Below are 26,734 nucleotides of genomic sequence, written 5' to 3'. Positions count from 1 at the left end.
GGTGAAGCATACAGGAGTGTAGTACTACTCAGTAGAAAAGATGTGTGAAGAGATCAGATCAGTCCACAAGAGTGGGGAAGCTGTTTTTTAATCTTTTCGTGCGTGTCCTCAGATTTTTGTATCGCCTGCCCGATGGAAGTTGGAAGAGTGAATAAGCCGGGTGGGAGGGGTCTTTGATTACGCTGCCCGCTTTCCCAAGGCAGCGGGAGGTGTTGACAAGAGTCAATGGATGGGAGGTGGGTTTCTGTAATGGACTGAGCGGTGTCACAACTTTCTGTAGTTTCTTATAGCCAAGCAGTTGCCATAACAGGCTGTGATGCAGCCAGATAGGAAGCTTTTTATAGCGCATCTGTAAAAATTGGTAACAGTCAATGTGGACATGCCGAATTTCCTTAGTTTCCTGAGAAAGTATCGGCGCAGTTGTGCTTTCTTTGGTAGTATTGACGTGGGTGGACCAGGACAGGATTGTTGGTGATGTGCACACCTAGGAATTTGAAACTATCAACTATCTCCACGTCGGCCAGTTGATGCAGGCAAGAGTGTGTACGATACTTTTCTTCCTGAAGTCAATGACCAGCTCTTTAGTTTTGCTGGCATTGAGAGAGATTGTTGTCGTTATACCACTCCACTAGGTTCTCTATCCTCTATCTTCCTCCTGTATTCTGACTCATCGTTGTTCAAGATCCGACCCACTATGTTTGTGTCGTCAGAAAACCTGTAGATGGAGTTGGAGCCAAATTTTGCCACACAGTCGCATGTATATAGGGAGTATAGTAGGGGGCTAAGTACCCAGCCTTGCAGGGCACCGATATTGAGGACTATTGTGGAGGAGGTGTTGTTGTTTATCCTTACTGATTGTGGTTTATGGGTCAGAAAGTTGAGGAATCAGATGCAGAGTGAGGAGCCAAGTCCTCGGTTTTGGAGCTTTGATATGAGCTTGGCTGGGATTATGGTGTTGAAAGCGGAGCTGTAGTTAATAAATAGGAGTCTGATCTAGGAATCCTTGTTGTCGAGTTGCTCCAGGAATGAGTGTAGGGCCAGGGAGATGGCGTCTGCTGTGGACCGGTTACGGCGGTATGCGAATTGCAGCGGATCTAGGCATTCTGGGAATATGGAGTTGATATGCCTCATGACCAACTTCTTGAAGTACTTCATTACGATCGATGACAAGGACACCAGACAATAGTCGTTGAGGCACGTTGGCTGGTTATTCTTTGGCACCGGTATGATGGTGGTCTTCTTGAAACAGATGGGGACCTTGGAATGGAGTAGGGAAGAGGAAAAAAGCTGATCGTGAACACATCTGCCAGCTGGTCCATGCAGACCCTGTCTGGACCCATGGCCTTCTGAGGGTTCACTTCCAAGAAGGCTGATCTGACTTTGGATGCTGTGATGATGGATATGGGTGTGTCCGAGGCTGCTGGGGCAGTTGACAGCGGTTTGATGGTTTCCTGCTCAAACCGAGCATAGAATGCATTGGGTTCATCGGGAAGAGGTGCGCTGCTGTCGGAGATTTTGCTCGGCTTCACTTTGTAGCCCGTTACGTTGTTTAAGCCTTGCCACAACGGGCGAGAGTCTGTGGCTCTAGCTTGGTCCGATATCGTCTCTTGGCATCCCTGTTGATTTTGCGGAGGTCCTACCCGGATTTCTTGTGCAGGTCAGGGTCGCCTGACTCAGACCTGACTTTCAGTAGAGAGTCAATCTCCCGATTAAGCCATGGTTCCTGGTTGGGGAATGTACGCACTACTTTCTTTGGCATGCAGTCGTCTACACATTTGCTGATAAAGTCTCTAACGGTGGTGGCATACTGGTTCAGGTTGGCCACTGAGTTCTTAAATATGGACCAGTTCACTGACTCCAAGCAGTCACGTATTTTATTATCTTTATTACTGTCACAAGTAGGCTCACATTAACCCTGCAATGAAGTTACTGTGAAAATTCCCTAGTCGCCACACTCTGGCACTGTCTTTTGGCCCGATTTTCCAAAGTGCGGTCGGGGGATGGATCGGTAGGCGCCCTTGATTTTTGTGTACCAGTGGCCGAGTGTTGTCATCCCTGGTGGGACAGGAGATGTTTTGGTGGAATTCTTGCACTACACTCGTGAGGTTGGCCTTGTTGTAGTCATTTCGGAAGGATAGTAAGAAAGGAAAAAAAGTGAGAAATAATCTTGGTTCAGAGGATCAAAATGTAGAATCAGTTTGGATGGAGACAGAAGCAGTAAATGAAAGAAGTCACTGGTAGGAGTGGTTTATAACCACCTGATGGTAGCTAACCTGTAGGACAGACTAAATATCAAGAAATAATGGGGCTTGTCAGAAAAGTACTGCAATGATCATGGCAGATTTTAATCAAATTTAAATCAAATGAGCAAAAGTAGCCTGGGGGATGACATCATAAGAGTGTATTCGGGAATGTCTTAGAACAATAAGCTCTGGAACAAAGCAGAGAACAGGCTATTTTAGAGTATCTTCTAGGCAAGAGTGATCATAACATCATAAAAGTTCACATTCAGTTTGAGGGTGAGAAATGTGGCTTGGATGATACAAGGATAGGCAAGAAAGCAATTTGTAAGGAGGATACAAAGAGGCTGCAAAGGGATATAGACAGGTAAGCGAGTCGGCATAAATGGGAGTATGTGGGAAAATGTCACCTTGTCCACTACAGAATAGAAAAGCAGAAAATTATTTAAATGGAGAGAGACTGCAAAGAGCTGTAGACAGAGGGATCAGATTGTCATTGTACATAAATCACAAATGGTTAGGATGCAGGTACCACAAACAATTAGGAAGGCAATTAGAATGTTGGCATCACATGGGGGATAGAGTATAAACATCGTGAAACCTTGTTATAACCGTATAGAGCATTTGTGGGACCGCATCGGGAATACTGTGTAAAGCTTTAGTCTCCTTACTTAAGGACTGATATACTTGCATTGGTATTCAATTCACTCAGCTGCTCGCTTCCTCCACTACAAAGAGAACACCAGAACTCAGAGGAAACATTTAAATTCCATCTTCTTCCCCCAAAGCAAACCTGCTTCACATCTATCTAGGTTTGAAATACATTATATATATATTTGACAATATATATATTTGTATTCTGCTAAAACCGTTTGCATTTGGGCATATTCTAATTTGGCAATCAGTAATTCCATCTTTGATGCCAAATTATTTATGTGCATAAAAGTGAAGTTTCATCTCATGAAATTGTGGACAATAAAAAAAAAATCACAATTATAAATACACAAATGAGCAGTTTATTTGAGGAATATACAACAAAATAAATGACACTTAAAGTTAATAAAAATATAAAGAAACAGAATTCTTGCACTGATACAAATTGGTTCTTTATTTAAAAGAATAGAGAGCCGAACTTAATTTTACCTTTATACAGTAAGCTGACAACTCACTAGTTATGTTACAGGACTTCACTGATAAATCCCTTAACCACACACACCAGAACTAAAAGCAGTAAGCAAATAAGTTAATAATTTAATCTTGTCCTGTTCAAGGAACAAGCATATTTTCTGTTCATTTGGCATATTTGTACAATTGAAACTTAACAATACAAAGTGGATCATTGACAACTTTGGGAGATATCTGTGATTTCCCAAGATGTCTGTAACATATTACTGTGTGTAGCAGGTAGAAACTCTTCTGTGGTGATTGTTATGTAGCTAACTAGAAATACTTTTTCATAATAGTCATGTTCACATCAGTTTTTGGATTCTCAGCTTTCAAATTTAATATTCTCCTGCGTTTTCCGATGTTTAGATTGAAATATGAAAAATAAAATTTGTTTGCCTGTAAAAATTAACTAGGATTCTTAAAAAGTAAATTCAATATTTAAGTAATGATTGAGGCAGCTTCTTCTGGAATAATGGCATGAAGTGATTAACCTTTGACATCCTCTTCGAAGCACAAGTCACAGAAACATGTCTTCAAAATATTCATCAAATTCGTCCTCCCTGCAGATGAAGGACAGGATTTAATATAGTTTTCACTTTACAGCGGAACCTTTTGTGGCATTCTTCATGAACAGGAAGTCATACTCTTCCTGTAATTGTCTCTACTCCCTCCACTCTATTTCTTTTGGCCTATACTTTTTTTGCTTGCCTTTTTCCATGCTTACCTACAGTCTAGCTTCATCACTGTGCCTCTCTCCAACTGTTTGAGGTCTCTCTGTCACTTCATCACTTCTCGGCCTTCAACTATTTATTTTCTCCACTGTACCTCCATGACACGCTTTTCCCATCTTCCAGTTTTTCACTAAATATTTCAGCCCCACTCATTGCTTGCTCTTTTTTGAAAAACATTTAAATATTGCTCAAATTTCCCAGTGAAATCTGGAACCAGATTCAGGTTTAATCTGTCCATGGGTAAGAGGAACGGAAGTGAGGGGACCAGGGTCCATGACTGGGATAAAAGGATAGGTCAGGCAGGGATAGCGCAAATGTAATGCATCACCTCAGACTGGATAGTCTTCCTGTAGATATTAGGCTAACTCTGCAATCTTCAACCAGAACAGTAACACAATGCTCACAAAAATGGTGTGGAAGAAACTGATGGGCAGGGGTTGGGTTGGGAAGCATAAAGGAGCCCAGACTTTGGGGCTTACGACGAATGTGGGACGGCAATGTTGGGGAGAGGTACAACCCACTCATCTGCATTAACAAGGCCAGTTGGGAGAGGTCAGCGTCCGTGATTGCTGTGAACTCAAACTCAACTTTTGAATCCACTTGGTTTCACACTGAGGCTGTCATTGCATTAGAAGACAGGTTGGCTCCATTTGGTCAAGAGGCAGGAGTGCATCAGGGTCCACACCGAAGATGGGGAGAGACTGATAGCAGATACTTTGACTGCGAGGAGGAAATGTACCCCAGTAACCAAATGACCAGTAATATATTCACAGTCGCTTACATAGCTGGTTCCCAAGATCCAATGATGTTTGGATACAAAACATAATCTTCTTTAAGATGGGTAGCTATAATAGTTTTCATCCAGTTTATTTTATTAATTACTGTAGGCAGTGATGGGTTCATTTCTGTGGTTGGTGTGGGAAAATGTTGACTCAGTTTTCTCCATTCATTACAATTGACACACTTTGGTGGATCGCCAACCGAACCGGGTGGAATTGCAATTAAGCTTCACTCTTGAAGAGGCCTCAGAGACAGAACTGCTTGATTCTTCCCTTTCTACACAATGCATGTCCCTGGATAATTATTCTCAGTTCTTTTATCTCGCATTAGTGTTAAAAGTATAATGGATGTTCTTTCCACTGTGATACAAGTCTTTTTCAATCATTAATATTCATAATTTTGATGTTTTTGGCATAACTCATTCCCTGGACAATTTGTTAAAATAAAAGCATGGACAGAAATAAGCAGATGACAATTTTTAAAACACTACTAACCCACACAAGAAAAAAGTTAATAATTAGCAACAGTCAAAATGTCAAAGACTAAAGGAATTTTGTGACAGAAGGAGAATATTCAGCCTCTCGTGCCTGGAACAATGGTAGCTATGGCACTAGGGTTATCTACATCTGCTGACTGCACAGGTTCATTAAAACCAAGTGCTGCATACAACAAGTGAAGAAAACAAACAAGATCTCTTTGGATTTCGGCGGCAGCAGTGCGCAGGGGCCCTCTGGGAGGTGAGTACATACTTTAAAAAGCCTTACCTGGTCCCGTGTCTGTTCTTTTTTTCTGTTTTATTTGTTTTTATATAAGGCGGGAACCGGAAGTTCGACCCGCGGACCTCTGGGAAGTTCCCCCCCCAACTAATAAATTCTGGTGGAGAGGAAACCCGAGACACTACACGTGTAGTGTCTCCCACCCACCCTCCTCCTCTAACCTAATAATAAGACCCATTGGGGTAAGGTAAGTGCCATATTATATTATTATTATATTATTAGCATTGTGCAGGTCAAGGTTCGGAGGTGGAGGAGCAGTCTCTGTCAGCGAGAGAACCTGAGAACATCTCAGACACTCAGAAGGTAAGAAGGTAAGTAAGTGATTTTTACTTATTTTTACTTTTATACCTTTTTTCAAATTGTGTGTGTCGGGGGGAAACTGAAGTGACATCACAGAAAAGCTGTGGCCAGAGTGGCTGGTTGGGATTCTACCCTAAATTTTAAAAAAATTTGAGTATTTGGTAACTAATTAAACATAATAACTTAATTATAATTTAGAGGGATATCTAAGCCAGAGATCGGAGAGTACTATAGTTAGCTATCGCATTTCTATTAGAAATCTAGTGCTAGGAAACAGATAGTTGACAGTAACTTTGAAATTTAAAAAAAATATTTTTAAAAAAAGACAAATTTTAATTTTAATTAATTGACGCAATGTCAGTTAGAGGGGTGCTGTGCTCTGACTGTGAGATGTGGCAGGTCCGGGAGGCTTCCAGCGTCCCGGATGGCTTCATCTGCAGAAAGTGCACCCAACTGGAGCTCCTCACAGACCGCATGGTTCGGTTGGAGCAGCAATTGGATGCACTTAGGAGCATGCAGGTGGCGGAAAGCGTCATAGATCGCAGTTATGTAAATGTGGTCACACCCAAGGTGCAGGCAGAGAAATGGGTGACCACCAGAAAGGGCAGGCAGTCAGTGCAGGAATCCCCTGTGGTTGTCCCCCTCTCGAACAGATATACCCCTTTGGATACTGTCGGGGGGGGATAGCCTATCAGGGGAAAACAGCAGCAGCCAGAGCAGTGGCACCACGGCTGGCTCTGATGTTCAGAAGGGAGGGTCAAAGCGCAGAAGAGCAATAGTAATAGGGGACTCTATAATCAGGGGCACAGATAGGCGCTTCTGTGGACGTGAAAGAGACTCCAGGATGGTATGTTGCCTCCCTGGTGCCAGGGTCCAGGATGTCTCCGAATGGGTAGAGGGCATCCTGAAGGGGGAGGGCAAACAGGCAGAGGTCGTTGTACATATTGGTACTAACGACATAGGCAGGAAGGGGCATGAGGTCCTGCAGCAGGAGTTCAGAGAGCTAGGCAGAAAGTTAAAAGACAGGACCTCCAGGGTTGTAATCCCGGGATTACTCCCTGTGCCACGTGCCAGTGAGGCTAGAAATAGGAAGATAGAGCAGATAAACACGTGGCTAAACAGCTGGTGTAGGAAGGAGGGTTTCCATTATCTGGACCACTGGGAGCTCTTCCGGGGCAGGTGTGACCTGTATAAGAAGGACGGGTTGCATTTAAACCGGAGAGGCATAAATATCCTGGCCGCGAGGTTTGCTAGTGTCACACGGGAGGGTTTAAACTAGTATGGCAGGGGGTGGGCACGGGAACAATAGGTCAGAAGGTGAGAGCATTGAGGGAGAACTAGGGAATAGGGACAGTGTGGCTCTGAGGCAGAGCAGACGGGGAGAAGTTGCTGAACACAGCGGGTCTGGTGGCCTGAAGTGCATATGTTTTAATGCAAGGAGCATTATGGGTAAGGCAGATGAACTTAGAGCTTGGATTAGTACTTGGAACTATGATGTTGTTGCCATTACAGAGACCTGGTTGAGGGAAGGGCAGGATTGGCAGCTAAACATTCCAGGATTTAGATGTTTCAGGCGGGATAGAGGGGGATGTAAAAGGGGAGGTGGAGTTGCGCTACTTGTTCGGGAGAATATCACAGCTGTACTGCGAGAGGACACCTCAGAGGGCAGTGAGGCTATATGGGTAGAGTTCAGGAATAAGAAGGGTGCAGTCACAATGTTGGGGGTATACTACAGGCCTCCCAACAGCCAGCGGGAGATAGAGGAGCAGATAGGTAGACAGATTTTGGAAAAGAGTAAAAACAACAGGGTTGTGGTGATGGGAGACTTCAACTTCCCCACTATTGACTGGGACTCACTTAGTGCCAGGGGCTTAGACGGGGCGGAGTTTGTAAGGAGCATCCAGGAGGGCTTCTTAAAACAATATGTCGACAGTCCAACTAGGGAAGGGGCGGTACTGGACCTGGTATTGGGGAATGAGCCCGGCCAGGTGGTAGATGTTTCAGTAGGGGAGCATTTCGGTAACAGTGACCACAATTCAGTAAGTTTTAAAGTACTGGTGGACAAGGATAAGAGTGGTCCGAGGATGAATGTGCTAAATTGGGGGAAGGCTAATTATAACAATATTAGGCGGGAACTGAAGAACATAGATTGGGGGCGGATGTTTGAGGGCAAAACAACATCTGACATGTGGGAGGCTTTCAAGTGGCAGTTGAAAGGAATACAGGACCGGCATGTTCCTGTGAGGAAGAAAGACAAATACGCAATTTTCGGGAACCTTGGATGACGAGTGATATTGTAGGCCTCGTCAAAAAGAAAAAGGAGGCATTTGTCAGGGCTAAAAGGCTGGGAACAGACGAAGCCTGCGTGGAATATAAGGAAAGTAGGAAGGAACTTAAGCAAGGAGTCAGGAGGGCTAGAAGGGGTCACGAAAAGTCATTGGCAAATAGGGTTAAGGAAAATCCCAAGGCTTTTTACACGTACATAAAAAGCAAGAGGGTAGCCAGGGAAAGGGTTGGCCCACTGAAGGATAGGCAAGGGAATCTATGTGTGGAGCCAGAGGAAATGAGCGAGGTACTAAATGAATACTTTGCATCAGTATTCACCAAAGAGAAGGAATTGATAGATGTTGAGTCTGCTGAAGGGGGTGTAGATAGCCTGGGTCACATTGTGATCCAAAAAGACGAGGTGTTGGGTGTCTTAAAAAATATTAAGGTAGATAAGTCCCCAGGGCCTGATGGGATCTACCCCAGAATACTGAAGGAGGCTGGAGAGGAAATTGCTGAGGCCTTGACAGAAATCTTTGGATCCTCGCTGTCTTCAGGGGATGTCCCGGAGGACTGGAGAATAGCCAATGTTGTTCCTCTGTTTAAGAAGGGTAGCAAGGATAATCCCGGGAACTACAGGCCGGTGAGCCTTACTTCAGTGGTAGGGAAATTACTGGAGAGAATTCTTCGAGACAGGATCTACTCCCATTTGGAAGCAAATGGACGTATTAGTGAGAGGCAGCATGGTTTTGTGAAGGGGAGGTCGTGTCTCACTAACTTGATAGAGTTTTTCGAGGAGGTCACTAAGATGATTGATGCAGGTAGGGCAGTAGATGTTGTCTATATGGACTTCAGTAAGGCCTTTGACAAGGTCCCCCATGGTAGACTAGTACAAAAGGTGAAGTCACACGGGATCAGGGGTGAGCTGGCAAGGTGGATACAGAACTGGCTAGGCCATAGAAGGCAGAGAGTAGCAATGGAGGGATGCTTTTCTAATTGGAGGGCTGTGACCAGTGGTGTTCCACAGGGATCAGTGCTGGGACGTTTGCTCTTTGTAGTATATATAAATGATTTGGAGGAAAATGTAACTGGTCTGATTAGTAAGTTTGCAGACGACACAAAGGTTGGTGGAATTGCGGATAGCGATGAGGACTGTCGGAGGATACAGCAGGATTTAGATTGTCTGGAGACTTGGGCGGAGAGATGGCAGATGGAGTTTAATCCGGACAAATGTGAGGTAATGCATTTTGGAAGGTCTAATGCAGGTAGGGAATATACAGTGAATGGTAGAACCCTCAAGAGTATTGAAAGTCAAAGAGATCTAGGAGTACAGGTCCACAGGTCATTGAAAGGGGCAACACAGGTGGAGAAGGTAGTCAAGAAGGCATACGGCATGCTTGCCTTCATTGGCCGGGGCATTGAGTATAAGAATTGGCAAGTCATGTTGCAGCTGTATAGAACCTTAGTTAGGCCACACTTGGGGTATAGTGTTCAATTCTGTTCGCCACACTACCAGAAGGATGTGGGGGCTTTAGAGAGGGTGCAGAGGAGATTTACCAGAATGTTGCCTGGTATGGAGGGCATTAGCTATGAGGAGCGGTTGAATAAACTCGGTTTGTTCTCACTGGAACGAAGGAGGTTGAGGGGAGACCTGATAGAGGTATACAAAATTATGAGGGGCATAGACAGAGTAGATAGTCAGAGGCTTTTCCCCAGGGTAGAGGGGTAAATTACTAGGGGGCATAGGTTTAAGGTGAGAGGGGCAAGGTTTAGAGTAGATGTACGAGGCAAGTTTTTTACGCAGAGGGTAGTGGGTGCCTGGAACTCGCTACCGGAGGAGGTAGTGGAAGCAGGGACGATAGGGACATTTAATGGGCAGCTTGACAAATATATGAATAGGATGGGAATAGAAGGATACGGACCCAGGAAGTGTAGAAGATTGTAGTTTAGGCGGGCAGCATGGTCGGCACGGGCTTGGAGGGCCGAAGGGCCTGTTCCTGTGCTGTACATTTCTTTGTTCTTTGTATCTCAGGGCATATAACAATGGTCATTGGTAACCAGTCTCAGGGAGGTCAGAGGCTGGGAACTCTGTGGGCAAGTAACACACCTCCTGAATCCCCAAAACCTGTCTGCCATCTACATGGCACAAGTCAGGAATGTAATGGAATACTCTCCATTTGCCTGGATGAGTACCGCTCCAACAACACTCAAGAAGCTCAACACCATCCGGCACAAAGCAGCCCTTTTGATTAGCACCCCATTCATCAATTCACCACCTTCAATAGTCACTCCCTCTACCACCGCTGCACAGCGGCAGCAAACCTTTCAAATCCGCGGCTCTACCACCTCGGACAGGGGCAACAGATGCATGCGAACATCATCACCTGCAAATTCCCCTCCAACCTACATACCATCTGGACTTGGAACCATATTACTGGCCCTTCACAGTGTCTGGGTCAAAATTCTGCAACTCCCTTCTTAATAGCACTGTGGGTTTACCTATACCACATAGACTGCAGTGGTGCAAGGTGTAAGCTCACCGCCACCTCTCAAGGGCAATTAGGTTTGGGCAATAAATGCTGGCCTAGCCAATGATATCCACATCCCCTGAAAGAATGTATAAAAGTTAATGGTGTGCTTGTGTGTGCACCATTTCAGCCGCACATCAAAGGACTGTGTACAATCCTGGTCACCATATTGCAGCGGGGATTTCCAGGCTTAATAATAATAATCAATAATCTTTTTTATTGTCACAAGTAGGCTTACATTAACACTGCAATGAAGTTACTGTGAAAAGCCCCTCGTGGCCACACTCTGGCTTCGGAGAAGATACAGAATGAAGAAGTGAAGCTGATATCAGTTTTAGGCATTCAGCTACAAGAGAAGGGCAACTGAAAATACATACATTGGAAAAGAAAGATCTTATTAATATTTTCAAGATTCAGAGGCAAATAAAAACTGAACTCTTCAAATCATTTGGCAAAACCAAAAACTCTGAAGAGGGAAGATGACCAGACAGTTTAGATTAAACTCCCTTTTACACAAAGTGGTGAATGGGGGAAGCAGACTGCCTTGAGAGCCAGTGGAGACAAAAACAGCTGTGATAAATTCATGCTTATGTGATGATTCGGAATTGTTGCGTGACTCGCATCCATTATAGTTATCACTAACACTGACTGGGCTTTTAATATCAGCATTATTTTGCAAATACACCACAGCAAAATTTGAAATGCAATGTTAGTGCTAGATCCTCTACATGTAATAAGTAAAATAAGAAAACATACTTGGTCTTTTCTTCAACATCCTGAGCTGGCCCTTTCCAGTATTCAGCCTCTGAGGGATTATCTGCATCCGGTTTATCTTCTGACTCTGATTTAACAATTATATTTCACAAGTAAGTGCCATATACACGGAGTAATTACATTTCAATAGTATATCATGACTGAAATACACAATAAGCAAAAAGCAACAGGATTTAATAAGTACTTTTGCATCTGTGTTTGATAAGAGGAAGTTGACAAAAGATCGGTAGAAGCAGAGAAGGGAGAGGTAATGAATGGGGTGAAACTGAGAGGCAGGAGTACTGGAAAGGCTGGCTATGCTCAGAGTGGATAAGTCACCCGGTCCAGATGACATGCATCCCAGATTGCTAAAGAAAGAGGACTGGAGATAGTGGAAGAGCTTGCCATAATCTTTGAATCTTCCCTGGATATGGAACAGGTGCCAGAGGACACTCTTCGTCAAGGGTCTAAGTACAGTTCTCCTAATTACAGGCAATTAGTTTAACATCAATGGTGGGTAAGGTATTAGGAATCAGAGAAAGAATCAGCAGGCACTTGGTGACATTTGAGCTAATTAAGGATAGCCAAAATGGATTTGTAAAAGACAAATTGTGTTTGACTAATGTAATTGAATTTTTGATAAAGTAACAGGGAAAGTTGATGAAGGAAATGCAATGGATGTCGCCCATGTGGATTTTAAGGAAGTGTTTGACAACATACCTCAAACAGCTGATTAACAAAATTGTGTCATGCAAGAGAAGGGTCAGTGTCAACTTGGATAAAAAATTGGCTTCAGGGCAGAATTCAGTGAGTTGTGATGAATAGTTATTTTTCAGATGGGAGGCTGGAAGACATTGACAGGACCACATATATATTATGAATAGGGGTGATTTGGATATTGAAATACAGAGTAAAATTTCAAAATTGAAATTGATTATACCAAATTTGGAGGAGTGACAAATAGTGAGGATGATACAAATTGATTGCAATAGGCTAGCATATAGGCAGAAAAGTAGTGGTAGAATTTAATACAGGGAAGTCTGAAGGGATGCATTTTGGCAGCAGTTATAGGGAACGACAACACAGACTTAATGGCACAGTTCTACAGAGTCTGCAGGGACAGAGGAACCTGGAGGTGGTTGTGCTTAAATCTTTGAAGATGGCAGGACATACTGAGAGAGTGGTTAACAAGACATGTGGGATTTCGGTATGCATAAATGGGGGTATTGACTGCAAAAGCTGGGAAGTTATGCCAAACCTTTATGGAAGCTCTGGTTAGGCTACAACCAGAATGGTTCCAGGACATGAGAATTTTAGTACAAGGGGGTTAGGTTGGAGAAGCTGGGTTTGTTCTCCTTGAAGCAAAGGAGATTGAGGGAGATTTTAATAAAAGTATGCAAGATTGTGGCAGGTGTGGATATGGAAGACAAGGAAAAATTGTTCCCGTTAGCTGATGATACAAGGACCTAGGGGACACAGATTGACGATTTCAGAGAAGGTGGGAGAGGAGCTGCAAGGAAGTTTTGCTCATGACAGTGGAGGAAGCAAAGACGACCAATAATTTTAAAAAGGAAAGTGGGTGGTTGCTTGAAGAAAATAAACAGGGCTATGGGATACAGCTGGAGAATGGGTCTGACTGGATTGTTCCATGGAGGGCCAGTATAGACCGAATGGCCTCCTTCATAAAAGCAAATTACTGTGGATGCTGGAATCTGAAACGAAAGAGGAAATGCTGGAAAATTTCAGCAGGTCTGGCAGCATCTGTAGGGAGAGAGAAGAGCTAATTTTGAGTCCAATGACTCTTTGTCAAAACCCTTTGTCGAATGGCCTCCTTCTATGCCATACGTGACTCTATTTCTTGATATGTCAGATTGATTTGGGATTTTCTTTCAATTTAGCATTTTGGAATAATCCAGTAGGTGAAGCAAGAGCACCTGAGTGCATCCATTTGCTCTGAAGAGGCAAGGTGCTGAACCGATTGCTGGGTTTGCGATCGTGACACATTTCTGGTACATCAGCTAAACACAGCTGTAGAAGCACAAGTCGCTGAAAGCCAAGTTATGTAAAGTAAAGCACGATTGGACTGAACGAACACATGCAATCAAGTGGCATGGGAAAGAAATTTGCTTGAAATTACAGCTAGTCCATTCTGAAGAATGTTAAAGTTAATGAGGATTTTATTCTGCAATAATTGGTTTAAATATATATGGTATATTCCTAACAGAATGTTTACTGCTCCAATCTTTGCCAGAAACAGCAGTGAATTAAAACATTTCATTTCAAAATGCACTGAAAGTTAATATGTCAGTCTCTATGGAAAATATTGTAAAAATGACAATTGCTGCCCACACTGTAAACAGATTTCCACTTTAAATCTATCGCAGGACAGATCACTGAAACTGCTGGTTTCAATACTGCAAACCAACTCTTGTAAAATGGCATGAAGTTTCACAGAGTGGCCATGTGATGGTGCTATATCAGCCTCTTCCTCATCTCGGGAAGGCTGAACAGCCAGAAAGGTCTCTTGCTTTGACTTCAGAAAGCCAACAGGATAGGTTCTTTGGGGTAGAGGATAGGTGTGAAAGATGTTCAGGGAGCCCGGCGAACCATGTCCATATGTTTTGGTCATGCCCGGCATTGGAAGGGTATTGGAGAGGAGTGGCAAGAGTAATATCACAGGTGGTGAAAGTCCGGGTCAAGCCAAGCTGGGGGCTAGCAATATTTGGAGTAGTGGATGAGCCAGGAGTACAGGAGGCGAAAGAGGCCGGCATTCTGGCCTTTGCGTCCCTAGTAGCCCGGCGAAGGGTCTTGCTATTGTGGAAGGAGGCGAAGCCCCCTAGCCTGGAGGCCTGGATAAACGACATGGCGGGGTTCATAAAATTGGAGAGGATTAAGTTTGCTTTGAGAGGGTCTGCGCAGGGGTTCTACAGGCGGTGGCAACCGTTCCTAGAATATCTCGCGGAGCGTTAGAGGAAGGTCGGTCAGCAGCGGCGGCAGCAAACCTGGGAGGGGGGGGGGAACGAGAGATTGTTTGAGGGGATGGACGAGCGGGAGATGGCATGGAGGGTGGGGAGAAATGGCACATGCGGCCAAGTGCCAGTGTATAAAGCTATGTAAATATACCATCTTGCCATGTATATATCTTGCTCAGGGTGATTTTGCGTTATTTTGTTACGGCGGGGGGGGGGGTTTATTGTTTGTAAGTGGAAAAAATTATGTTGTTAAAAACCTTTAATAAAAATATATATTTTTTTTTTTAAAAAAGAAAGCCAACAGGAAACCTCCGCAATGTTAAAGGGCCTTTAAAGTCCTTTTCCAGAAGCAGCCTCGATCCTCAGAAAAATGTGAAGTTGCTGGGTTTATCTTCATTCACAAACCCTTCTCCTTCAAATACTAATGTTTCGTAACTTTCAACAATGGTAATGCCTTTTGACTAGCTGCTTCTCCGAATCCGGGAGAAAAGAAAGGAAATTTACTTGGTGATTGGTAAAATGCGCATCGATTGAATCTTGTGCTCCTTTTTCAAAATGAACAGTGCGACTATACCTGGCAACGGTAGGTTGCCCAACAACCAAACAGAACACATTGAGTTACTCATCAGAAATAATACAGTTCCGCTAATTTTCAGAGGAGCAATCACGACCAGACCATGGGTATAATCTATGAATCAGAAGGAACAACTAGAAAAAGAACAGAAGCGGATTTCATTTTTGAAATATTGTTCAGTTGAAGTTGTTGTAAAACAATTTTAATTGGCAGCAGGCGTTAAATTTAAAAACTGTAAAGGCTCGATATTTGAAACAGAAATATGAAAATGTTGTCAATACATTACATACTAATATGCGTTCATACAAATGAAAACCAGCTCTGATGCAAGATCCTTTGTCAGAATAGAAAGCAAAGATATTCAATATTTGAAGGGTGGAAGAATAACATGTGAAAGAGGCGTATGTAAGGGAAGGGCGGGGGCAAAAGAGGCAATGGTGAGAGGAAAGACAAGAGGTAGAAGGGAGAAATAAAGGGAGGAGGCCGAGAGTAAGAGGGGGGTGAGGGTGAGAAAATGGAGGGGGCCAGATGGGGTAGGGATACTGAAGGTGGTAGGGCGACGGGCACGGGGCCGAGGGGCACGGACGGGCGCGGGGCACGGACGGGCATGGGGTCGAGAGGCGTGGGGCACGGGGCCGAGGGGCACGGACGGGCGCGGGGCCGAGGGGCACGGACGGGCGTGGGGCACGGACGGGCGTGGGGCACGGACGGGCGTGGGGCACGGACGGGCGTGGGGCACGGACGGGCGTGGGGCACGGACGGGCGTGGGGCACGGACGGGCGTGGGGCACGGATGGGCGTGGGGCACGGGCGGGCGCGGGGCCGAGGGATACGGAGCCGAGGGGCACGGACGGGCGCGGGGCGGAGGGACACGGACAGGGTATGGGTATAGGGTGGAGGTGTGGGCTTGGGTAGGGCGCACTTTCCAAGAGCCAGTGCAGACTCGATGGGCCGAATGGCCTCCTTCTGCACTGTAAATTCTATGACATCTATGAAACTTGGGTATTGTATAAAGTTTATGAATTGCGACTGGCTATAAATGTCCAACCATCATACAAAATTACTTTAAAAATGTTTTTATCACATACATGAGATTTGTTTTATTGGAAAAATACCAGTGGGTAAATGTGACAGAAAGAAAGTTTGAATTTAAATTGCTCCCATTATTTTTCTCAGATTTTTCCAAAGTGCCTCACAGAGAATGAAGTGAATTCAGTTAATATTTCAGCAAACATGGCAGCCAGATCATGCACAGCAAGGCCCCATAAACACCTGCGATATGTAATTGTTTTTAGAAATGTTGGTTCAATCTTAACTAGTCAGAACACAGGGAGAAATTCATCACCCTTTGGTCGTAGACTCACTTCTGATATTAATGAAGCAAAGCTAACATTCTGTACACAAATTGCTAACAGATTAAACCTTCACAGGGATCTGTCGAAAATAAAAACTAAAAACAGAAATTGCTGGAAAGACTCAAGTCGATCAGGCAGCATCTATGAAGAGTAAAAAATACTTTTCAAGTTGATGACCTTTCAAAAGAGTTTTGTAATACTGAAAGTAAAATATCTACAAGAATTATTGCTGCATTGCAGGCAGTCTTTACCTTGGTCAGAATCATCGTCATTTTGTCCTGTTTTGCTTGTGGAAGATTTGCCTGAATAGACAGAAAAAAAACCATTTGTATTATTGGTAACAACTTAAATATGAGATCCAGATAAATAATTTAAAGAGAAAAGGGGCAAAGTCCCTTAATAAGGTATGGTAGGTTCTCAAACAAGAGACCAGGGACCTGGTCTAACGCAGTGTTCTTCAAAGTCGGGGGCGCGACCCACGGGTGGGTAGTGGGCGGGTGTCGGGAGGGTCGCGGATCCGATTGCGCAAATCTCCGCGCAGCAGCCGACTTTTCATAACGCCGGCTTCAAGCGGCCGCGAACATGTTGAAAAAACAATTTGGCCGCATTGCGCATGTGCGCACGATGATCGGGCACGCATGCGCAGTGCGGCCGCTATTTTTTTTAAACGGTTGCAGCTTTTTGTTTTACAAGTTCTGTAGTGGTTTTTATTCATTTATTTTATTCATTTAATTTTTATTTTTTCAGTTATTTTATTCTTTTTATTTATTTTTTTATAAGTTCGGGGGATTTTATTCATTTTTTTCTTTTCTTTTATTCATTTTTTTTTTTACAAGTTCGGGGGGGGTTTATTCATTTTTTTCATTTATTTTACTCATTTTTTTTTACAAGTTCGGGGGGCGGGGGGGGTTTATTTGATAACATTTTAGAGGGAAAAAATTCAGAACTTTGGACAGATGGAGACTCCATACTTTCCGACACCAGAAGGCTTCACCTTCATCCAACAGGTTCCATTGGAGGAGCGTGTACGAGGGCCAAAGGGACCCAAAACCATTTCCTCCATTTTTGTCAGCAGCAAACAAGTTAAGAGAAAATGGTGGGTCGCGCAGGTCGGCTGGTGTGGGTCGTGAAAGTCTGCCGGTGTGGGCCGCGAAGGTCGGCCGGCCTAGGTCGTGACGGTTGGCCGGTTGGTAAAAATGGGTCCCCGGAAAAATAAGTTTGAAGAACACTGGTCTAACGGCCTCGTCGCGCCAGACTCGTGACGTGATGAGGCCGGTGAATCTTGCGAGATATACAACGCTAGTTACGCCTCGCAAAATCTGGATCCCACCTTTTGGATTTGCATATTCAAGTGAGTAGTTAGTCTGCGCCGAAATAACCCAAGACATGGGACATAACGGCCTCGCCTCGGAGACCCCGACCGGGCGCCATTTAGCACTGGTTTCCACAAACGTGGACCAGGCATACAGCACTTGGGGGTGGGGGTGTCTAAGACGATCGGCGGCCCCCGGGTGGTCGGGCTCTGGGCTGAGTGGTACCCTTGCACTCCCAATGCCACCTGGGACTCCCAATGCCACCTGTGCATCCTAGCACTCCCAATGCCACCTGGGCAACCTGGCACTGCCACCTGGGCAACCTGACAGTGCCACCCTGGCACTGCCAAGGTGCCAAGGCACCCAGGTGGCACCTTGCCCATGCTGGGGATCACGCCTTGTAATGTCCAGCCCTTATGAGGTAGGGTGCGGGAGGCTCGAGGGCTCCCTAATTGGCATTGGGGGAACCAAATGCTGTGGTGGGGGGGGTTTAGAGTTCGGGGCACCACTTTCTGCACTGGCGAGCTGAGTCTAAGTGCAGCATCGGCTGGGCGTTCCTCACCGAGGCCACAAAAAGCAGAGTTCCATTTAATAGTGGGGTCATTCTCGGCGCTGCAAACGCCAGCAAGCACCCTGCCAAACATGCCCAAAATGGGACTCTGTTTAGTTTCCATTAAATCCCGTCCCAGATCTTTAACCCTGCTTTGAACTGTTATTCATACTCGAGCTTCCAAAAAACGATACGTCAATAGTCTTAAGAACATGGCAAATGGAATATAATGTGGAAAATGTGTAGCAGGAACAGACACACTGAGTATTTCTTAAATGGTAAGAGATTAAAAAGTGTAGATGTACAAAAAGGTCTGGGTGTCCTCGTCAACAAGTCATTGAAGTTTAACATGCAGGTGCAGCAGGCAATTAGGAAGGCTAGTGGTATGTTGGCCTTTATCGCAAGAGGGATTGAGTACAGGAGTAGTGAAGTCTTGCTTCAGTTGTGCAGAGTCTCGGTTACACCGTGCCTTGAGTAATCTTGCAGTTTTGATGTTGTTACTTTCGGAAAGATATTATTGTCAAAGGGGAAATTATCATAGATTATCATAGAATTATGAAATGAAATGAAATGAAAATTGCTTATTGTCACAAGTAGGCTTCAAATGAAGTTACTGTGAAAAGCCCCTAATCGCCACATTCCGGCGCCTGTTCGGGGAGGCTGTTACGGGAATCGAACCGTGCTGCTGGCCTGCCTTGGTCTGCTTTCAAAGCCAGCGATTTAGCCCTGTGCTAAACAGCCCCTACAGTGCAGAAGGAGGCCATTCGGCCCGTCGAGTCTGCACCGGCTCTTGGAAAGAGCACCCTACCCAAGGTCAACACTTCCACCCTATCCCCATAACCCAGCAACCCCACCCAACACTAAGGGCAATTTTGGACACAAAGGGCAATTTATCATGGCCAATCCACCTAACCTGCACATCTTTGGACTGTGGGAGGAAACCGGAGCACCCGGGGGAAACCCACGCACACACTGGGAGGATGTGCAGACTCCGCACAGACAGTGACCCAAGCCGGAATCGAACCTGGGACCCTGGAGCTGTGAAGCAATTGTGCTATCCACAATGCTACCGTGCTGCCCAAATGCAATAAAGGTTCACCAGACTTGTTCCCGGGATGGCAGGACTGCCTTAAGAAGACAGACTGGGCAAACTGGATTCCCAAGAAGTTTGAAGAATGAGAAGTAATCTCATTGAAACTTACAAACTCCTTAAATGAGTAGACAGGGTAGGCGCAGGTAAGATGTTTCCCCAGGTTGTGGAGTCCAGAACCAGAGACACAATTTCCGTGATGAGAAATCCTTTTACTTAGAGGGTTGTGAATCTTTGGAATTCTCTGCTCCAGGGGGCTGTGGAAGCTCAGTCATTGAATATGTTTGAAGCAGAGATTAACAGATTTCTAGTGGCGATGGCATGAAAGGATATGGTGGCTGTGTGGGGGAAAAAGGCACTAAAGTGGATGGTCAGCAATGATCATCCCGGGCTCGACAGGCTACTCCTATGTTTCTACAATAATCCTGGCAACTGCATGGACCTTGCTGTATCTGTATGCTGCACCGGTCAATGACTACTACTAGGTTGTCATTAGCTAGAAGAGAAGAGAGTGACCCTGATGTCCTTGTATTCGCTCTTTGCCTTCAAATAAGCTGGGTACAGGCCAAAATTCAATATGTTATGACTGTTCATGGGAACCAAGCCCTGACCTATATTATAGTGTTACTGCTCCAAAACAAGTTTCACATTGATGAAATCATCCTCCATTTTGCGCAAATAGGCCACACACTGTCTTTTGGCCCAGGTGGCCACATAGATATTACTGCTCCCTGGACTCTTGGCAATCCTGCAACTTGGTGAAATTGGGCAACCTGTCAAATTGCTGCTGGATGGGAAAGTAAATGAAAATGCATGCTCTGCTGGACAACAAATCAGTTAGCAGTAAGATACATTTGTGGGCAGCACATTGCCTGTAATAAGGATCCAACGGTGAGAACATGACTGCCGTTGGCAGTTCTGTGCCCATTGTGCAGATTATCTGCAAATGGCACTTCCAGCTCAGATACTAAGTTCCAACCATTCCGTGCTTTTGTACAGGATTACCTTCAATTAAAATTGTTGACAAAAAATAATTTTCTCGTCACCTACCCTTGCTTTCACAAATGTGCTTCTCTGCGGTCTTGGCTTGCTTTTGTGCTGGGGCATCATGGTGATGTTCCTCTCGGTGTTTCCTTTTCACAGCTTTCACTTCTTTCCTCCTTCAAGTTTTAGAAATAATATAACAAGAAAGAATATGGATTTCTGCATCCATTGCACTGTTTATATTTCACACAATTAAAAGGAATCCTTCAGAGATCAGAATGCTACCACTGAACAATGGTGGTTCCCCTCATCTGAGTCAAAAGGTCACGGGTTCAAGTCCAACTCTCGAGCCACAAGTGCATAATCGAGACTGCATCTTCAGTTCAGCACAGAGGGAGTGCTGCACTGTCACAGTTACCTTCTGTTGGATGAGTTGATAAACCCCAGTCCCTTCTCAGGTGGGCAGCAATGACCCCATGATGCTATTCAAAAAATAACAGGGAGTTGAATGTCCTGGCCAATATTTAACCTCAAGTAAAAAGATTTCTGATCGCTTATCACAAGTTGGTGGGTCCCTTGCTGTTCACAAGTTGGTCAACATGTTTCCCTGACATTTTGAAAAGTAATTACTTGACAGTAAAGTGTTTGAGACAATGGCAGTGACTTTGCAGCACTAAAGACAGGTGGCCCTGAAGTTTGGCAGTAGATTTATGGGGTTTTAATGATTTTGGAAGCATTTGGATGCTGCGATTTAGTAAACACAGGGGGCGGCTATGCTTTGGCAGTATTGAAATACACCTCCTGTGTGGTCTGGAAGCATTGGAGAGCGTCTTATTATTTGTAAATACTCACTGGGTATCAAGGTTATTTTTTATAAACATGCTTAAGAGATTATCGGAAATTCAGCAGATTTAGAGTTGGAATGTGGGTGTTGGACAAGTCAAAAAGGTCCTGGAGTTTGGGAATACTGGGGAGTTCAAATGTAGTAGGTTATGGTATCATTATGAAGAACGTGACTGAATGGGAAAGTTGAAATTCTCGGGAAAAATTGTAGATGATTGAATTGATGAAGGCGATCTGAAACCTCAGTGCTGCTTGTAAAGGAACCAAAGATTAGGTGGCATTAGAAAGTTCCTAGTATGTGGCTAAATTGAGGGAAGGGATTCAGAATTCAACAACACATTGAACACTGCTTAGAGGGAGGCCTCAGGAAGAGGACACACCAGAGATCTGTCAGAACCAGGGACATGCCTGAAGTTTGCCAACAATTCTTACACTTGTAATCAATTCTGTGCAGCGATTGTGAAAATAAATGAGTTGTGCATGTTTATCCTGGACAACATTTTGCTTAATTCTTTCCAAAATTTATGATTTATTTAGTTGCAAGTATGGATTAGAACAAGTCAGCAAAATACTGATGCTTTATAATTTGTCGACACTTACTGTACAAGTACTGGGGGAATATAGCGTGTGCGTGCCAGGGGGTGGGGGGCTGTTTTCTTTACCTGTCCATCAGTAACTTCATTTCTTAAGACTTCAGTTTCTCAATATGGCTTTTACAAAATTTGTTTACGGGATGTGGGCGTCGCTGGTTAGATCAGCATTAATTGCCCATCCCTAGTTGCCCTTCAGAATGTGGTGGCGAGTTGCCTTCTTGAACAGCTGCAGCCCCTGAGGTGTAGGTACACCCACTGTGCTGTTAGAGAGGGAGTTCTAGGATGCTGTCCAAGTGACAGTGAAGGACGATCAATATATCTGCAAGTTGGGGTGGTGAGTGACTTGGAGGGGAAGCTCTAGGTGGTGGGGTTCCCAAGTACTTGCTGCTCTTGTCCCTCTACGTGGTAGTGGCCATGAGTTTGGAAGGTGCTGTCTAAGAAACCTTGGTGAGTTATTGCAGTGCACCTTGTAGATGGTACATACAGCTGCCAATGTTCGTCGGTGGTGGAGGGTTTGAATGTTTGTGGAAGGAGGAGCAATCAAGCGGGCTTTGTCCTGGATGGGGTTGAGCACCTTTGTTGGAGCTGCACTTATCCAGGCAAGCGGGGAATTCCACTACACTTCTGAATTGTGCCTTGTAGATGGTGGACAGGTTTTGGAGGGGGTCAGGGGTGAGTTATTCACAGGAGGATACCTAGCCTTCGACTTTCCCTGGTAGCAACAGTATTGATATGGTAGTCCAGTTCAGTTTCTGATCAATAGTAATCCCAGGTTGTGAGGGATTCAGCGATGGTAATGCCATTAAATGTAAAGAGATGATGGTTAGATTAGCTCTTGTAGGAGATGGCCATTGCCTGGCACTTGTGTGGCACGAATTTAACTTGCCACTTGTCAGCCCAAGCCTGGATATTATCCAGGTCTTGCTGCATTTGGACATGGACTGCTTCAGTATCCGAGGAGTTGTGAATGGTGCTGAACATTGTGCAGTTACCCGCAAACTCCCCACATCTGAACAAAGAACAAAGAAAATTTACAGCACAGGAACAGGCCCTTCGGCCCTCCCAGCCTGCACCGATCCAGATCCTTTATCTAAACCTGTCGCCTATTTTCCGAGGATCTACTTCCATCTGTTCCCCGCCCGTTCATATATCTGTCTAGATGCATCTTGAATGATGCTATCGTGCCCGCCTCTACCACCTCCGCTGGCAAAGCGTTCCAGGCACCCACCACCCTCTGCGTAAAAAACTTTCCACGCACATCTCCCTTAAACTTTTCCCCTCTCACCTTGAAATCGTGACACCCCCACTCTTGGAAAAAGCTTGGTGCTATCCACCCTGTCCATACCTCTCATAATTTTGTAGACCTCAATCAGGTCCCCCCATAACCTCTGTCTTTCCAACGAAAACAATCCTAATCTACTCAATCTTTCTTCATAGCTAGCACCCTCCATACCAGGCAACATCCTGGTGAACCTCCTCTGCACCCTCTCTAAAGCATCCACATCCTTCTGGTAATGTGGCGACCAGAACTGCACGGAGTATTCCAAATGTGGCCTAACCAAAGTCCTATACAACTGTAACATGACCTGCCGACTCTTGTATTCAATACCCCGTCCGATGAAGGCAAGCATGCTGTATGCCTTCTTGACCACTCTATCGACCTGTGTTGCCACCTTCAGGGTACAATGGACCTGAACTCCCAGATCTCTTTGTACATCAATTTTCCCCAGGACTCTTCCATTGACCGTATAGTCCGCTCTTGAATTAGATCTTCCAAAATGCATCACCTCGCATTTGCCTGGATTGAACTCCATCTGCCATTTCTCTGCCCAACTCTCCAATCCATCTGTATTTTGCTGTATTCTCTGACAGTCCTCCTCGCTACTGCAACTCCACCAATCTAAGTATCATCTGCAACATTGCTAATCAGACCACCTATACCTTCGTCCAGATCATTTATGTATATCACAAACAACAGTGGTCCGAGCATGGGTCCCTGTGGAACACCACTAGTCGCCTTTCTCCATTTTGAGACACTCCCTTCCACCACTACTCTGTCTCCTGGTGCCCAGCCAGTTCTTTATCCATCTAGCTAGTACACCATGAACCCCATACGACTTCACTTTTTCCATCAACCTGCCATGGGAAACTTTATCAAATGCCTTACTGAAGTCCATGTATATGACATCTACAGCCCTTCCCTCATCAATTAACTTCGTCACTTCCTCAAAGAATCCTATTAGGTTTGTAAACCATGACCTTTCCTGCACAAAACCATGCTACCTATCACTGATAAGTCTATTTTCTTCCAAATGTGAATAGATCCTATCCCTCAGTATCTTCTCCAACAGTTTGCCTACCACTGACGTCAAGCTCACAGGTCTATAATTCCCTGGATTATCCCTGCTACCCTTCTTAAACAAAGGGACAACATTAGCAATTCTCCAGTCCTCCGGGACCTCACCCGTGCTCAAGGATGCTGCAAAGATATCTGTTAAGGCCCCAGCTATTTCATCCCTCGCTTCCCTCAGTAACCTGAGATAGATCCCATCCGGACCTGGGGACTTGTCCATCTTAATGCCTTTTAGAATACCCAAAACTTCCCCCTTCCTTATGCCGACTTGGCCTAGAGTATTTAAACATCCATCCCTAGCCTCAACATCTGTCATGTCCCTCTCCTTGGTGAATACCGATGCAAAGTACTCATTAAGAATCTCACCCATTTCCTCTGACTCCACGCATAAATTCCCTCTTTTGTCTGATCTTATGATGGAAGGAAGGTCATTGATGAAACAGCTGAAGATGGTTGGGCCTAGGCCACTACCCTGAGGAACTCCTGCAGTGATGTCCTGGAGCTGCAATCTTTGACCTCCAACCAGCACAATCATCTTCCTTTATGCCAGGTCAAGAGGCGGCTGGATATAGCACTTGGGGAGAATGGGATCAAAGGCTATGGGGAGAAAGCAGGATTAGGCTATTGAGTTGGATGATCAGCCATGATCGTGATGAATGGCGGAGCAGGCTCGAAGGGCCAAAAGCCCTCCTCCTGCTCCTATCTTCTATGTATCTATGGATGACTCCAACCAGTGGAGTTTTCCCCGATTCCCATTGACTCCAGTTTATTTAGGGCTCCTTGATGCCATTCTCGGTCAAATGCTGCGTTGATGTCAAAGACAGTCCCACTCACCTCACCTCTGGCATTCAGTGGTTTTGTCCATGTTTAAACCAAGGCTGTAATGAAGTCAGGAGCTGAGTGACATTGGCAGAACAAACTGAGCGGCCGTGATCATGTTAATGCTGAGTAAGTGTCACTTGGTAGCACTGTTGGATGACTCTTTCCATCACTTTGCTGATGATGGAGAGTAGAAAGGAACAGAGGTCCTGTGATTTGGTGGGGCATGAGTGTTTTGAACTTGATCATTTATTGCAAGGCAGGAGGTGGAAGCTTTAGGTTGCAGACTCACATGCTAGACTTAGATTTATCATTGTAATTTAGTAGATTGATGGCCATATTTGTCTTTAATCTTTCAATTAGATTTGTTTCCCTTTGTAATTTACCTCAAACTTACAATAATCCTCTAGAGATGTGGGTAGATGTCTGGGTTGGAGCCAGGATCTAGGTTCGTTGGTGAGGGGGAAAAATAAGAGCATTTTCCGTCCTCACTGACAAGGCAGAATGACAGCTGAGAGTACGGTATGGGTGTGGGCTGAGCAAAGAGGTAGAGATCTGGTGTTAGCTGGGGACAGGGATGTGGATTGGCATCTGGTTTGAAATTGAGTCTCACATTGAAACTTCAAGAGGACATTTTTAACTTTAGCGGGTGGATGCAGAGTCGGGAGTGCAACAGGAGCAAAGTGTTGGATGGAAACGGAAGTGTGTGGCAACATAGCAACTGGAAACCCAAGAGAATGTGTCCATCCTCAATAGGAAGAATGCACAGCCAGAGGTAATGAGTGGCAGTAGGATAAAGGGTGCAAGAAAAGAGACAACAGACCTTACAGCCAACCTTTCTTTAGATCATTTTAAAATAAATTGAGGAGAAGCTGCTAGCAGCTAAGGAAAACTATTGCAGCAGCTTAACTGATAAAAAGATATTTATGGAAATTTAGATAAGTTGTGCCTATTTAAAGTTAATAAACTGTTTTCAGTGAATTGTCACACGTTTTGACAAAAATATCAGCTCCAGGTTCAGGATTTGAGAGATTTAAGCCTTCAGTAAAAATTTTAATTAAGGTATCAAAAAGTATTTGATAGGAAAACATAATTACATTGTGAAATATGCAATGGTTTAGAAATAATATTTTGTTACATTAGAAATTGTAGTTACTAAAAGAAAAAAACTCAGGTAAGAACTTTTCCAGAAAAGATTGAGTAATTTGTGGTGAAAAATATTTAACAGCAATTATTGGTGGGCAGTTAATTGTTACAGGTCATTGTTGTCATTTTTAAAATTCATTTATGAGATGTGGGCTTTGTTGGCTAGGTCAGCAATTATTCTCCATCCCTAATTGCCCTCGAGATGGTGATGGTGAGCTGCCTTCTTGAACCGCTGAGTCCCAGTTATGTAGGTACACCCATACTGCTGTTAGGGATGGAGTTCCAGGATTTTGACCCAGTGACAGTGAGGGAACGGCAATATATTTCCAAGTCAGAGTGGTGAGTGACTTAGAGGGGAACTTCCCGGTATCTGCTGTCCTTGTCCTCCTAGAAGGTAGCAGTTGTGGGTTTGGAAGGTGCTGCCTAAGGAGCTTTGTTGAGTTCCTGCAGTGCATTTTGTAGATGGTACACAAGGCCATCGGGGTTGGAGGGAGTGAATATATGTGGAAGGGGTGCCAATCAAGCAGATTTCTTTGTCCTGGATGCGGTCATGTTTTTTCAGTGTTGTTGGAGCTGCACTCAACCAGGCAAGTGGAGAATATT

The 26,734-nt window shown here is 44.6% G+C and overlaps 1 protein-coding gene across 1 annotated transcript in view; it reads right to left on the bottom strand.

Moving 5' to 3' along the window:
- Positions 1-3,240: 3,240 nt before the first annotated feature.
- Positions 3,241-26,734, bottom strand: part of fra10ac1 (FRA10A associated CGG repeat 1) — a 57,920-nt gene continuing 34,426 nt past the window's right edge. The window contains exons 11-14 of the mRNA XM_072479057.1: positions 20,444-20,553; positions 16,692-16,742; positions 11,544-11,628; positions 3,241-3,967 (exon numbers count right to left, since the gene is read on the bottom strand). Coding sequence (XP_072335158.1) covers positions 3,925-3,967; positions 11,544-11,628; positions 16,692-16,742; positions 20,444-20,553 — 289 coding nt within the window. The 3' untranslated portion in view covers positions 3,241-3,924. The remainder of the gene's footprint in view (positions 3,968-11,543; positions 11,629-16,691; positions 16,743-20,443; positions 20,554-26,734) is intronic.

Source organism: Scyliorhinus torazame, chromosome 16 (assembly GCF_047496885.1).
Source record: "Scyliorhinus torazame isolate Kashiwa2021f chromosome 16, sScyTor2.1, whole genome shotgun sequence".
Taxonomy (NCBI): domain Eukaryota; kingdom Metazoa; phylum Chordata; class Chondrichthyes; order Carcharhiniformes; family Scyliorhinidae; genus Scyliorhinus; species Scyliorhinus torazame.
Note: the sequence above shows the minus strand (reverse complement) of the source record. Positions and strands in the feature narration are given on the sequence as shown.